General features: G+C 43.9%; 1 protein-coding gene across 1 annotated transcript in view; it reads left to right on the forward strand.

Moving 5' to 3' along the window:
- LOC142558346 (ATP-binding cassette sub-family C member 2-like) overlaps window positions 1-15,028 on the forward strand; it is a 33,122-nt gene that overhangs the window by 6,836 nt on the left and 11,258 nt on the right. The window contains exons 2-5 of the mRNA XM_075670491.1: window positions 627-789; window positions 9,093-9,350; window positions 11,536-11,739; window positions 12,892-13,038. Of these exons, the coding sequence (XP_075526606.1) occupies window positions 627-789; window positions 9,093-9,350; window positions 11,536-11,739; window positions 12,892-13,038 (772 nt within the window). The remainder of the gene's footprint in view (window positions 1-626; window positions 790-9,092; window positions 9,351-11,535; window positions 11,740-12,891; window positions 13,039-15,028) is intronic.

Here is a 15,028-nt window from a genome sequence, read left to right on the forward strand (position 1 = left end):
CCACTCTGTACGGAGCGGCGGGCGAAGAGTGCATCGAGGCACCCTAGCAGCCGCCGGAGAAGAACGCCCCTCCTCCTTCGCCTGAGCCCCTGCCTCGCGCCCCGCAGGAGAGGGCACGCATCCGGATCGCGTTCCTGGCTCGCATGCGCATCGCTCCTACTCCCCCGCTAGGCTCCACGCACCCTCGCCGCGTCGCTATACTGCACGATGCTATTTTTATACTCTACTTTCACTCTCTCTCAGTTCTCTCTCCACTAGCTCGGCGAAGCTGCGTACGTCAAGAGAAATCCAACGAGGTTCTAACAGCTTCACTGTAAAAGGCCAAGGAGAGCCAGAACAACGTTCACCCATCCTTTCATGCCCTCATTTTCAGGGCTGTGGTTTTTCGCAGACCCCTGAATTGCCGTGTATTCTACAAGTTTTGTGTGAACATCTTTGAAGCCGTTGTTTCACTTGCGTACCTTAACTGCACAAAGCACGCAAATTACACGCTCACAGTCACACCAGTGATACTAATTAACTGCGCGATGTCATCCTTCCCTTTGTCTGCACATGTTTTGCCGTATGCATATTATGTGGACGTAGAAATTAAGATGAATCAGATATTGCACACTTCGCAATTTCAGGTTGTTGGTAAGCAGTCGCAGCCGTACGGGCATCACCACTGCGGCGCTACTTTTTGCTGCAACAACTGCCTGCGAATTCCTCATGACGTGCTACCAAATGGACCTGCAGACTATATTGGCCGGGAGAACACGCTCTATTATTCAAGGCCTCATCTTCAGCAAGGTGCGCGTTCCCAATTGTTCCCGTGCTCTACATTTTAGGGCCATAAAACTGAAGCCAGCTGCCATGACAAAAGTGGACACTGAACAGTACCGCGTTTCGCTGAATGTCTCTCGGTGCTGCAGCAACGACTAGCAATCCAGATTGGTGAGTTCGTGAAATCTGAGCTGCTGTACAGCGTGTTCTCCGAGAATTTCTAGCATCTTTCTCACAGGTCGAGAATGTTCAGAAATGGCGCGCAATCTCGTAGGCGCCAAACTCGCTGAATTAGGTACATGTGCGCCATAAATTTTATCGCTTCATCAACACTTGTTCTCTAAGCACCTAAATGTTGTGAGGGGTGCCGCTAGGAAAAAAATAGAGGGCGCTTAAGAGGAAGCTTTAGCTCGGGTGCTCCTATCTAAATACATGTAAAAGCAGAATTCGTTTTTATCGGCAACCACTGCACCAAATTTGACGAGGTTTGTTGCATTTAAAAGAAAAACTTAAGATCTAGTGACCGTTGGTTTGGGATTTTTGATTTATGTCGTAAATTTTTTATTAAAAATTGGCAAAAATTGACGATTTTCAAAAAACGAAACTATCAAGTTTACAACTCTGTAAGTCAGCAACGAAAACTGATAATACAATTCCCTGAAATGCATATAATAGTAAATCTAAAGCGGACAAAACTGATATGTTACACATGAATGTCAAATAATTTAGTAATATGGAAATGTAGCTTTTGCGGAACCCTTGTAAACAACGTAACAAATTCACGTAAGATATAAAATGATGTACCGAATTTGTCCGCTTTCAATGATCTAATGGATCCCGTTTACAGAACCGAGATATCTGTTTTTTATGCAGAGCTATGAATCTGTAAACTTCGTGCTTCTATTTTTTTCAAATTTTCGAATTTTTGAAAATCTTTTTAACAAAATTCAGGACCCAAATAGAAATTCCGCGACCAACCGTCACTAGAATTTCACTTTCCCTCTCAAATGCAACAAATTTCATTAAAATCGGTCCAGGGGTTATCTCAGAAAAACGTTTTTGCGTTTTCACATGTATTTGAATAGGCCGCGTCGGAGTTGGGCCCGAGCTAAAGCTTCCTCTTAAGAGGAAGCTTTAGCTCGGCCCAAAAGCTTCCTCTTAAGAGGAAGCTTTAGCTCGGGCCCAACTCTGACGCGGCCTATTCAAATACATGCAAAACGCAAAAACGTTTTTATGAGATAACCCCTGGACCGATTTTAATGAAATTTGTCGCATTTGAAAGAGAAAGTTAAATTCTAGTGACTGTTGGTAGCGGAATTTCGATTTAGGGCTTCAATTTTCTTAAAACGATTTTCAAATATTTGACCGTTTGAAAAAAATAGAAGCACGAAGTTTATAAATTCATAGCTCTGCATCAAGAACCGATAACGCGGTTCTGTAAACGGCATCCATTAGATCACTCAAAGCGGACAAATTCAATATGTTATTTTACATCTTACGTGAATTTGTTACGTTGGTTACAACGGTTTTGCGAAAGTTGTATTTCTCTATGATTAAATTTTGTTGTATTCATGTGTCACATATCAATTTTGTCCGCTTTAGATGTACTATTAGATGCAATTCACAGAATTGTATTATCATGTTTAGTGGTTAAGTTACAGAGTTGTAAAGTTGATAGTTTCGTTTTATGAAAATTTTTGATTTTTGCCAATTTTTAATAAAAAATTGACGATCTAACTCAAAAATTCGAAACCAACAGTCACTATATTTTAAGTTTCTCTTTTAAATGCAACAAGCTTCGTCAAATTTGGTGCAGTGGTTGCCGAGAAAAACGAATTCTCCTTCTACATGTATTTAGATAGGAGCACTTGAGCTAAAGCTTCCTCTTAAGAGGAAGCTTTAGCTCGAGTGCTCCTATCTAAATACATGTAAAAGGAGAATTCGTTTTTCTCGGCAACCACTGCACCAAATTTGACGAGGTTTGTTGCATTTAAAAGACAAACTTAAAATCTAGTGACTGTTGGTTTCGAATTTTTGAGTTAGATTGTCAATTTTTTATTAAAAATTGGCAAAAATCAAAAATTTTCATAAACCGAAACTATCAACTTTACAACTCTGTAACTTAACCACTAAACATGATAATACAATTCTGTGAATTGCATCTAATAGTGCATCTAAAGCGGACAAAATTGATATGTTACGCATGAATATAAAAAAATGTAATAATAGAGAAATACAACTTTTGCAAAACCGTTGTAACCAACGTAACAAATTCACGTAAGATGTAAAATGACATACTGAATTTGTGCGCTTTGAATGATCTAATGGATGCCGTTTACAGAACCGCGATATCGGTTCTTGATGCAGAGCTATGAATTTATAAACTTCGTGCTTCTATTTTTTTCAAACGGTCAAATATTTGAAAATCGTTTTAAGAAAATTCAAGTCCTAAATCGAAATTCCGCTTACAACAGTCACTAGAATATAATTTTCTCTCTCAAATGCAACACATTTCATTAAAATCGGTCCGGGGGCTCAGAAAAACGTTCTTGCGTTTTACATGTATTTGAATAGGCCGCGTCGGAGTTGGGCCCGAGCTAAAGCTTCCTCTTAATATTGGAACTCGATAGCACTCAAAGATCCCATGCTTCCCAGCAACTACACCTTATGTAACCGTAATGTTTACCCGGAAGCACTGGCGGCAAACGCTATACGTGAAGGCGAGTGGGCGAGCGTTCTGGTGGAAACAAAGTTTGTTGCGGTTGGCCGCAGATGCGCGGAGGAGAGCGCCATCTGGATGTTTGCGTTGCAAGTAACCGAGCGCAGCGCGCCACTCTATGAATGGTAGAAATGCTGGAAAAGAGGTTAATGTTTGAGTTTACGCGTAACACAATTGTGTTTTCCGGTACATTCAAACGGCATTCCGACACCATCATGTCTGTAGATTGTGTTTAGGTTGTACTTCACGATTTTTCTGACGTATCTTGAGGAATTCAATTAGTCCGGTAGGCCTCTGCGCTACGCCGTGGGCCTGCGTGGTTGTGGTTCAAAATTATCAAAAATAACGTACAGCGCGAAGGACAAGGACAGCGATAGACGACATACACAGCGTTGACCTTCTCGCTGTCGTTGTCCTTCGCGCTGTACGTTATTTTTGATCATGAATTACCAACTAGCCCAAGCAACCACCCTAGTTCGGAATGATTCTTTTCGCTGAACGACGTCCGACGCAAGGCGCCGACACAGGACGTTTTGGAAGTCTCAAAAGGCCCTTGCTGCCTCACACGAGGTGCGCATAACCAGCACCAGGGGTCGCCACTCAATTGTCACGAAGTTTCTTACAATGGACAGTACTATACAAAAGCATTTTATAAGCTAAAATATATTAAAACAAAGTTGCCGCCTGCACTTTAGAAATATGTATTGTAGCTCTATGGAAGAAGCGAAATGTGTCACATCAGTGTAACACCCTTGAAAGTGTTCTGTTCTGCCGCGGCGGCCGCATTTGATGGGGGCGAAAGGCGAAAACACTCGTGTACTTAGATTTAGCTGTACGTTGAAGAAACCCAGGTGGTCTAAATTTTCGGAGTCGCCCACTACGGTAGTGCCTCACAATCAGATAGGGATTTTGGAACATAAAACCACAAACTTTTTTTTATTTTTACGTTGGCATCAACTAGTTCAGGTTTTCGTTCCTTGAACCGGTATATGATGATAACTTTTGCTTAGTATCAGAAACGGCACTTGAAGTTTTCTTTTGTCAGTCCCTTAGGAGAGACAAGACTCTCACAATAAAAGACTAACGCTTGGGCAGTTCATTAGTCTCACAATAATTCCACGCTTATTCGTTCGCACAGCTTGCCCAGCTGTTGTCACTGAATCAGAAACCTTATTTTCCATGCTGGTTGAAGACCAGATTGTTTATTCGAAAATTATATACGGAAAATATTTCCCACTTGCCACATGGCGTTACCCATTGTTGGCTTAAGTAATGAAATAAATTCCGGAAGACCTCTGTGATGAAGTACAGTGCAGAATTCAAGGCAGGAAAGATAGCACACGGGAACAGCTTATACCAGCAAGAAGACAAAATAGAAGGGAACGTCTCGTGCAGCGCGACTATAAGAGAGGTTCATCAGCACCATCATGATTATGTAGAAATGATGGTGATGGTGATGAAAACATTTATTGGGGAGTAAGATGGTCTTGGAGAACCTATGGGTGGGGCCCTAGGTCCTGGGCTCCACTGGCCCCGGCTGCTAGCCGGACTTGGTTCAGAAGCGACAATGGCACCTCTGGGTCTGAGCTGGCGAGCTTTATCTTCCATTACTCCATACTGGGGGTTGATTGTTTGCCTAGGAGGTAATTATCTCGAGTTCGGTGTTTCCGCTCATTCCACCGCGATATGTGGTAGAGTGCGGGCCTACCTCCGCACCACGGACACGAGTTTGGGTATGGCGTCGGATGTGTAGCGTGTAGCTTTAGCGAATGCGGATAAACGTCTGCATGTTTCCAAGATCGACAGCCTATTCCCTAGCGAGGGACTTGTGACGAGTCTCGTATATTTGACGCCCGCAGCGCAGATGTTCCATAATTTCTGTAGCGCTAAATGGAATAATTGCGGGAGACAGGGAGGGACCGCCCGCCGCTGCTCGGTTCGCGTTGATTGTGACATCGCGAATGAACACCTGTCTGATGAGATTCTTCGAACATCGCTGGGCTGGGTGGGTGCGACAAGGCCCACAGGGACAGCTGTACCCGCAGCTACGCGAGGTGTTCTGAAGTTCGGGCGTCCGTCTACAGGACGGAGGGTGCCCCGTTTCGGCCATTACCCCACCGGAGACAGCTCTACCGCATCTGGCGCCACTAGCACCCTGGGAACATGAGACCGACTAGCCATATTTTAGGACGCCTCGTGTTTGACAGAGCTTTTCATGTGTGTAATATGTGTGTACCGATTTAATATATTCTATATGTGTTGCAACGAAACGCCTTGTCTAATTCGTCTTCCTCCGTGTCGTACATCTTTCCAACGTGCCGAACCTAACCTTCAGACCATCTCACGGTGACTCAGGAGAGCACGTTGTTGGGCGAGTCGGTCGTACATACTTAAAGAAGGGAATTGCGCTAAAAAAAGACATGGACGAGTAAAGACATGGACGGGCGCAAACTCGCGACTGATTTTATTCAGAAAGAACATAAATATATATATACCTAGATTATTGTTCAATCATTGCCTAAGCGCACATGATAAGAACGTTTTCTCTTTCTTATACAAATTGATACTAGAATCACTTACGCATTCATCACCTGACTTATCAATGTAAAAAGCCTCCGCGAGTTCACGTGCTACCTGGTTACGACTGCGCCTTAAGATTTTGGTTCTAGCCAGCAAAGGCTGGCATGCTTTATCAGGCGCAGCCAAAGGGCATACGCTGCAATGTAAGGGCAAATTTGACCCTTTTTCGTTAACCATAGAAAGCTTATGTTCCCTTAGTCGTTCATTTATACAACGGCCCGTCTGGCCAATGTAAACTTTTCCACAAGTCAGGGGAATTTCATACACAGCCCCGACCGAACACCTGACAAACTGGGTGGCGTGACGTTTCGTGCAGTCTCGCACGCATTCCTAGCCGGAGACAATCCGGGGGAACAAAGAGGCCAACTTGCGCGGGGCAGAAAATACCACCGGCACACCGTAGCGATTGGCTACATTCTTTAGGTTGTGGGAGACCCTATGAATATAGGGGAGAACCACCAGTCTGGTCTTCGGTTGACCGCCGCCTTCTCGAGGTGTTCTAGGTTTCAAGCTTTGCAGAAGCTTCTCTGCCACAGCAGCCACGACGGAAACGGGAAAACCAGCCTTCTGTAACCTGCCAATCTGATTGTTGAGGCTGTCCTTTACCAGGTGAACACATGATTTCTGCAGGGCTTCCTTCAGGCACAGCATAACAATGGCGCGTTTTACCGTCTTAGAATGAGCGGACTCAAAAGGCAACAGGTCTTTCCGGGCTCGTGGGGAGTACATCCAACACGTGTGATCTGGTGTTAAAGTGATGTTAATATCTAAAAACTGCAAAAACTCGCAGAACTCGCAGAGGCCACACCATAACTGAGATTCTGCTCAGTAATGGTGTGGCAGGTCATAGATAGATAGATAGACAGACAGACAGACAGACAGACAGACAGACAGACAGACAGACAGACAGACAGGCAGACAGGCAGACAGGCAGACAGGCAGACAGGCAGACAGGCAGACAGGCAGACAGACAGACAGACAGACAGACAGACGGACGGACGGACGGACGGACGGACGGACGGACGGACGGACGGACGGACGGATGGTTGGACGGACGGACGGACGGATGGTTGGACGGACGGACGGACGGACGGACGGACGGACGGATGGACGGACGGATGGATGGATGGATGGATGGATGGATGGATGGATGGATAATTGGATGGATGGATAATTGGATGGATGGATGGAAGCAAACGTATTGAAGCAAACGTAAATTAAAGTGGACGAAAAGATAACTTGCCGACCGGTAGGAACCAAAGTGCAGGTGTTACGTGATTCCATCGGGCGAAAAATTATGTCCCATATCCGCCCAACATGGATGGTCCTAAGTAGCGCTCGCTAACACTCCAGGGCTAGATCTAGCAAACATGAATATCTAAGACAGTGGCTGGATTTATAGCTATCGTCGTAGCATAATTGGTTGTGCAACGAAGGCGTAATGCGGAGGTTGTTGGTTTGGCTGCCACCGGCGGGAACTCATCCTTTCGTCCACTATTATTTCCATTTTCTTCATCGTTTTCTACATTTTAATTTCGACCACACCTGATTTCCCTTACCGTTTCCTTGGCTTCTCTGTCTGTTGGATTTATGTGGTCACGACTAACGAGAATAAAGGTGTTCTGGCTTTACGCGTATTCTCACTGTTTCACGTAGGCTTCAAATATTGTGCTACAACTTCTGCAAACAGCAGTACCGTGTGTTTTTCGACTATGCGTGAATGTACAGAGGCGAACAGGTAGTTTTGTGCCTGTACCACGCTACGTTGACAGCTGTGTTTAGAAGAAATAAAAGCATTCATTTTGCAACTCATTTGCAGATGTACCTAATTTGTATACTGCAGTAATTTTTGTTTCTTTTAGTACTGTACAGCAATATATTTTACCTCTACAACAATTCTCTCTGAACGCATGCAGTATTCGCAATATCGAGCTAAATAATTAATTGGGACAGTATTAGAGGATGAATGGTCACAATGTAAAATAATATTGTGCAGCTAAATTATTGCGCTTTGCTGTAATCATTCGGAATATCCTACACGCGCAAGTGCAATATTTCATTTGGGCAACATATTCATATTTATATTAAGTGTGCACTGTTTTTTATTACTGTCTTTAACTAAGATTAAGCAGAGGAGCTGCTGTGACTCACAGGGGATGGCTACTACTTTTCAGTTAGTTCTAAGTAGCATAAAAAATAAAAAGTAAGAGTTAATGGAATAAGCATACTTAAGGGCTGTTCGAATAGCCTTATTGACGTTATCTACATGGCTTATTTTCAGGTACATTTTAACGTGCGTAATACTGCTGGCAGAGAGACGTCTGGTCAGCTGAGGAGATTGTTGATGAGAAACAACTGCTTTAAGTTATCTAGAGCTACGATAAGATTGACATTAATTAAATGAGGTAACACGTTCATAAATGCATGTAGAGTCTTTAGTTTGTGTTATGAGGCATACAAGTGAAAACGTGTTCTAAATAATTTTCAATAATTCATAATGAGCATATTTGCCCTATGCGCTAACTCGCTCAGGAACCGTTGCCACTGCGCCCTAGATCCAGCTCCTGTGCACCAGAATCATTCGGAGCAGTCCGCACTTACACCGTTCTCTCTCCTTTCAAACTCCAAGCACTGTTGTTGTCCACTTAATGTTCAATGTAAAGGAATATCCGCTATTTCGAATAGTCGTTTCTAGAGACGAACACGACTCGAACCGTGAGTACCTACTCGATCCGCATTTGATTCGACAGTGCCCTATATTATTTAAATTAGCCAAGAATGTTCATCGCTACAAAATGTGACAGTCCTCCTCAAATAGGCTCAAGGCCTGGTTTGTCTTAGGTAGGCTTTTTTTAAGAGGCACGAATGAGACACTATTACATATACCAATGAGAAAAGCACAGCTAGACAGTCTAGACATGATTTCTTGGCAAAGATGAACGTCGCTATATAACATAATATATTTCCAGAGAAGCTTGTTCACCATGTTGGACGCCTACTCATGCTGCGTGCCATGGTCTATACGTTTCAGGTCACAAATATGTCAACCGAAAGCAGACGACGCTACCCAGCCGGGCACATCACTGCGCTGCTGAGCGTCGACACATGGCTGTCCTGCTGCTCTTCCATGGCGATTGTGCTGCCACTTTTCGGAGCCCTGCTCCTCCCTTTTGTCTTCTGGATGCTCGCAGTGCGGACCGGAGTCGGCCCGTCGCTGTGTTGCGCCGCCTGGACCGTACTGGTTCTGTTCCTGCCTTTTCTGAGCTCCTTCCTGCAAAAGCGCTTCTGGGTGAGCGCCGATGCTAATGGTTTGAAGCATGGGGTGGAAGCAAATCGAGTAGGTGGGGGCGCGTAGCAAGAAAATAAGCTGGGAGAGAAGCAATGCCCAACGAAGCAAATTTTGACGCGCGCGAACTCTCTCTGTTCCCTCGCAGTATGGGCCGAACACGTTAGCTCTGAGACTCGGCGTACGGCTTGAGAATGTTTTCTTAAGGGGTGGTTTTAATGAACGCGGCATTCTTTGGCTTTCATGCCGTAGCTCTGCTTGCAGAGCGGAAGCACTAAAACCTTACCACGCCCTCTGACTTCTGAATAACGTGTTGGGCCAATTCGTTTCACTACAATCTTGTTGCCCAGTGTTCGCTGCTACTGTTTCCCCTTCCTCCGTGAAAGCAAGCAGTAGGTCATGTAGCCAGTCTTCACAAGTCATCTCTCCGGGAAGGCATCCCCTTTCAACATTTCTCTCTCAAAACGTCGGCCCAACGTGACCCCACGTTCGGCGGACTCGACCCACTGAGCTTGGTTCCCGATAGATTATAAACAATGCCCACTTGTTTTGGCGCTTTGCGAACCGCTTTGTGCCTGTACTTCCCGACACCCTTGCGCAATTTCGGTCATTTATTGCGACGTATGCATTTGTCGCCTTCTTCGCAACGTGCGGCTCTAGCGACCACTGTACGGTGATATCTAGCCCGTTGTCTTTTCGGAACAGCGTGTGCCGAGAGTGACTAGAGTGGTGTTGGAAAACCTTACCGCGGCATGACCACGTGTTGGGTCGACATTTCCTGTCTTTGATTTTCTTTCGTAATTTTCCCTCCTTTCACCATTGCGTAAAAACCCGCACTTTAAACCATTTTGCTCGCGCGAGTATGAGTATGACCTATCCAAGCATGATTTCAAAAATCTCACGCTTCATGGAGCGCTTAACAGTATATTATCCACAAGCGCCCGACGTCATACCGTAGGGTAAATATGCACAATTCGCAGAAACTATAGAAGTTATAGATGCCGCAGTGATTATTTATTCTGTGGACCACATTGAGAGGAAAAATAATTAAACCAGGCATATTGGCATTACTTGTTGTCCATTCCAGTTAAAGAAATGAGCGCAGGCACTGAATACAGAAAATTCACGTTTTGCCGCGAGAAGAATATTCGTCTGTTGTGACCACGGCTTTGACAGTGTAGCGACATGGCGCGGGGCTTGCTGGAGAAATTACTGGCCATACAATAAAACGAGCTTTCTTCTCACGCAAGAGCAAGCCGTGATTTTATGCGTAGCCGTTGAGTTCCTGCTGTCATTTCAGCTGTACTTATTTCCGCCTTTGAGAATTAGAGCGCGGAGTGGTAGAATTCTAAAATTCAGTAAGAACACAAAATTCCTGCTTGTACTATAATAATTCACAAAAGTGAACAGTGTCTGGCGTTTAAGTGGTTCATCCAGGAATGCCATTCGAGTCCTCCAAAGCCCATGGGATGAATAGTTCCAAAAGAATCTAGCGTAACATGCAAAACACACGTATTTTCGCCATCGTAGGGCAAGAGTTAAAACGAGCTGAGGAGGGGTTTTGCGTGAAGGTGGGTGCGCGTAACTACACACAGGAAACAAGAGGATCATTAAAGAATTTTACTACAAAAATATATACCATGTAGACATACTTATACATAAATATATATACATGTATGCAATCATGGCGTACTAAATAAGGCGCGACTACTTAAGAACTGCTATTAGCGCTAGTAGAATTGTCAAATGAATTGGAGAAGTTGCGGAAGGCTGTTCCAGTAAGCGGCTGCTCGAAATAATATATACCTCTGTCAATCAGGATATGGATCATCATGATAATATGGATCAATCAGGATAAGCTACGCGGTTTTCCAGAAAAAATATGCTGACCTTGCATTTTCATAACACTTGCATTCAGAATCAATTTTTAGCTGATTTTTCGCTATGACCGTGAGTAGACTTCTCGAACGTCCAATTTTTGTAAGTGAATTACTTCAACTATGTGCAGAGCAGCTGCATTTTATTTTAACTTTTATTCATCTATTTCAAAAATGGGGATTTTTCGTTTGGCAGAGTTGAAGCATTGTCCTGGGTTAAGTCTTTGTGATGAAGTTGGCAAATGTATCTAATCGCTGGTGTCGTCTACACTGCAGCGAAATTAAGCATTGCTTAACGCGCATTCTCACAGGTCAACGTGCTGCGGGCTCGTGACGAGCGTCTCAAGGCCATTGCTGATTTGCTTTCTACGATACGAGTTGTCAAAATGTACGCGTGGGAAGACGCCCTTCAGGAGACCGTCCTCCGCCCCAGAAACGTGGAGCTCAAATGGTTGTTCCGAGTGAATCTTCTGGACGCCCTATTGGACTGCGTCTACTCCTCCACTAGTTCAGTGGTGGGTGCAAGGGCAAAAGCTAGTGGGGTAAAATACTGGCCTCAATGCAAAAAGTACTGTTTAAAAATGCCGAAGCTCCGTGCTATCCCTTAAAAAAAAGAACTTGGTTCAAAGCACTGTATATTAGAAAATTACATACTTCTGTTGCATTATTCTCAATTTCTGTGTCTCGTTTGACCTTTTAAATGGATTTGTTATTGAGCTTGATTACGTACGCCGGCTCTTGATGATCTGCCGATGCTGCCACGTGCTCAATAACTACAGTCCTTGCCAGATAAGGCCCTTGAGTTAGGGATCAGCATTTATATGTATGTCTTTCATTTCACCTTGTACATTTCGTTTCGGTACTTTCTGCTTTTGCACCGTTTTTATTGATAGAAGCGACATGCTCGTACGTTTTCGTTTAATGAATGGAACGAACTTCTTGCAATGTCACTACGTGTATGTCCATGTAGACCATACCGCTATGTTCTACTTCTGCGTTTTTCTTGCACCAAAGGCGTTCTTGCACTAAATGAACAATGAGTTCATGTAGCGACACATGGACAGATAAGGAATTATCTGTCCATGTTCCTCCATTATCATTGCACAGCCATTGTATTGTTTCCTTGGTCGTCACTAATTAGTGGGGTATTGTATGTATCGTGGAGTGGTTGATTTCTGCTTTTTCCCCATAATTTACTTTCATGAACTTTCTTGGGCAACAAACTCAGTTGACTTTTCACGCTAAGCAGGGCTTGATGACATAATATGGCGCAAAGTATTCTGTGTGTCTGCTTTGTAGCCGTACCCCTGCACCACATCATGTTATTAAGCCTGCAGTAGTGGTAGTAGTAGTATTAAACGTTATTTATCAAGTGAGCAGACGACGTCTTCACCCTACGTGGGCGACGTCCTCACGCCAGGGTGCTGTAAATACTTTTTTTATAAATACCAATTCAGCGCTTTGGCGTGCCGCTAGACATTGCAAATCTGCGTGTGCATAGGAGGCAGCTTTGTAATACATGCATAGTAAAGAGTCGATTTTATCCGTAATCGTGCTGCATGTTTGAGTACGTCACTATGTTTTACATATCTTTTTGACGAATTTACGCTTCTGTGATTAGTCAAGTATTGCGAAGTGTTCAGATATATCCTGCACGACTCTTGCAGCTCACAATCATCCTCTTCTCTACACTGTACGCTTTGGAACCGGACATCGTGCTCACTCCAGCATTGTCGTTCTCCTGCGTGTCGCTGCTCTACATAACCGATCTCGCAATGGGCAGCAGCGGCCAAGCGCTAAGGATTTTCAGCCAGGTGAGTGCGAAACAAAATTGCCACGGGGAATGAAATTTCCAAATGTCTAGCGTATATTCAAGCAACCGTAGCGTTATCTTCGTTGCTGCGTTAAAAAGTTATACTTAACATTACACTTTGGCTTCAGCTAAGTGTCCAATCTTTCATGTCCATATGCTCAATGAGGTTAGAGTATCGAAATATTTCCTCATTGTTCTCAATAGCACTAACAGGATAACTCATAATCCTGCGAAAGCTGACTTGGACAGAGCGTTACGTCAAAGTAAAGCCCCTAAAATTTAGCCCAAAACGTACTTCTCCAGCGGATTGCAAAAATAACATTTTTTCACCGGTGCCACAGCACATAAAACGTACGGCCATGCGGCCAGATCTGGCTTGGATACTGACAGCGTGACTGCTGAAGTACTGGAGCTGAGATATGTTGGCTTTTTGTGGCGTGGCGGCCACAAATTTCGCGAAAAGTGGCATCGTGTGCATTTTTTTACAACTCAACAACAAATACCATGTTTATGCAGGCATCGCTGGCACCTCGAAAAATTGCCAAACTGAAGGGCCCAAGAAACTATGAACAAAAAGGTACTCCATGTACTGGCAAACAGATACGAAGTTGAAGGTTATACGAGTAGGATATGTTCTCACTTAAAAAAGCCTACATCAGCTTTCACGTCATAAATACCTCAATAGATAATGCTTACTGTGATTGTGTTTCTCGCACGCCAGCGCTCTTATATGTTGTGCATAATGTTTCACAAGTACCTGCCTTGGCACACGCAAGTGCACGTGTGATCAGTGAACTAAGAGCACATGTTGTCACTATTTACGCTAATAATTTTGAAGTAATAAAGCAGTTCCTACTTGCGCTTGTTTCTGTTTTTGGCAGGTCCACGATTCCGCGCACTGTGTTCAATAAAAGTTTTGACGAATGCTTGAATATCAGCAATATTTTTTTCAAGCAAGCTTTTCTTCTACGGCCTCGTCAACTTCTAAAATGCCATAATTATTGCTGATAGAGAGCTGAAGAACATCAGGGAGTATAGGGAAAAAGATAATTTACAAATAAAGGCCAAATTTGTAGCCTAACGAATGATGCTGACCGTACGAACCAGTCATCCTTGACATGATCATATGTGGGTCTTGATGCACAGCAACATAATTATTTACACAAGCTGTGGTGCCTAAACGACCTGCTTTGAGCCGTCTTTCAACAGGAAAATTGAATTGTTTCGCTGAAAATTGAAAGCTCATACACTTGTGAATTTTAGGCGCACCGGACGCTGTCTCCAGTACATTCAAGCGGGCACTTACGTTTACTTGCCGTCACGGCCCAGCAAAATGAACCTCTTGTGCCCCAAAATATTCTACTAAACTGTACGACGTCTTTGAAAATCTCAAAAGTTCACCCCATTTATCCGGAAGCAATGTTGTCTTCCGGTTGACAGTTTTTGCTTTACAAGTGGAAGCAAAAGGTAGTTTGGAGCTCAAAAACTCGTTTTGCTTCATGTTGCGTTCATTTTTGTGAATGAAAATTTTCTCGCAACCTTTCTTCGCAACTTGAGCATCAGCGTTTACCTTGAAGCAGGGTTTTAATACCGGCTATTTGGTAATCCACTGCAAACGTACCTTAGAGCGCATACATAGACAAGCGGACAGGAAGATTGATGAAGACAAGGGATGTCTTCCAACTGATTTTTTTAATTTCAAATAACAATCATATATGACCAAGAAACCAAGACAACGGCGATCCCTCCAAAACAGACTTATTCTTTGGCCTGTAGATTTGAGACTATCATTTACTCGGCATAACGCTTGCTCGATGTACGAGCCGTGTGTCAATATGCCTTTATTATCCCACGCATCCGCCCATTCAAAACTGATTCAGAGAGGCATTGCTCATTCCTGCCTGCACAAGGCACTAAATAAAGTTTGCTATCATTTAATAGAACCTAGTTACAGTTCGCCGATCGCTTGATTGAAGGCAGCTGGGTGCCTT

This window comes from Dermacentor variabilis, chromosome 9, assembly GCF_050947875.1.
Source record: "Dermacentor variabilis isolate Ectoservices chromosome 9, ASM5094787v1, whole genome shotgun sequence".
Taxonomy (NCBI): domain Eukaryota; kingdom Metazoa; phylum Arthropoda; class Arachnida; order Ixodida; family Ixodidae; genus Dermacentor; species Dermacentor variabilis.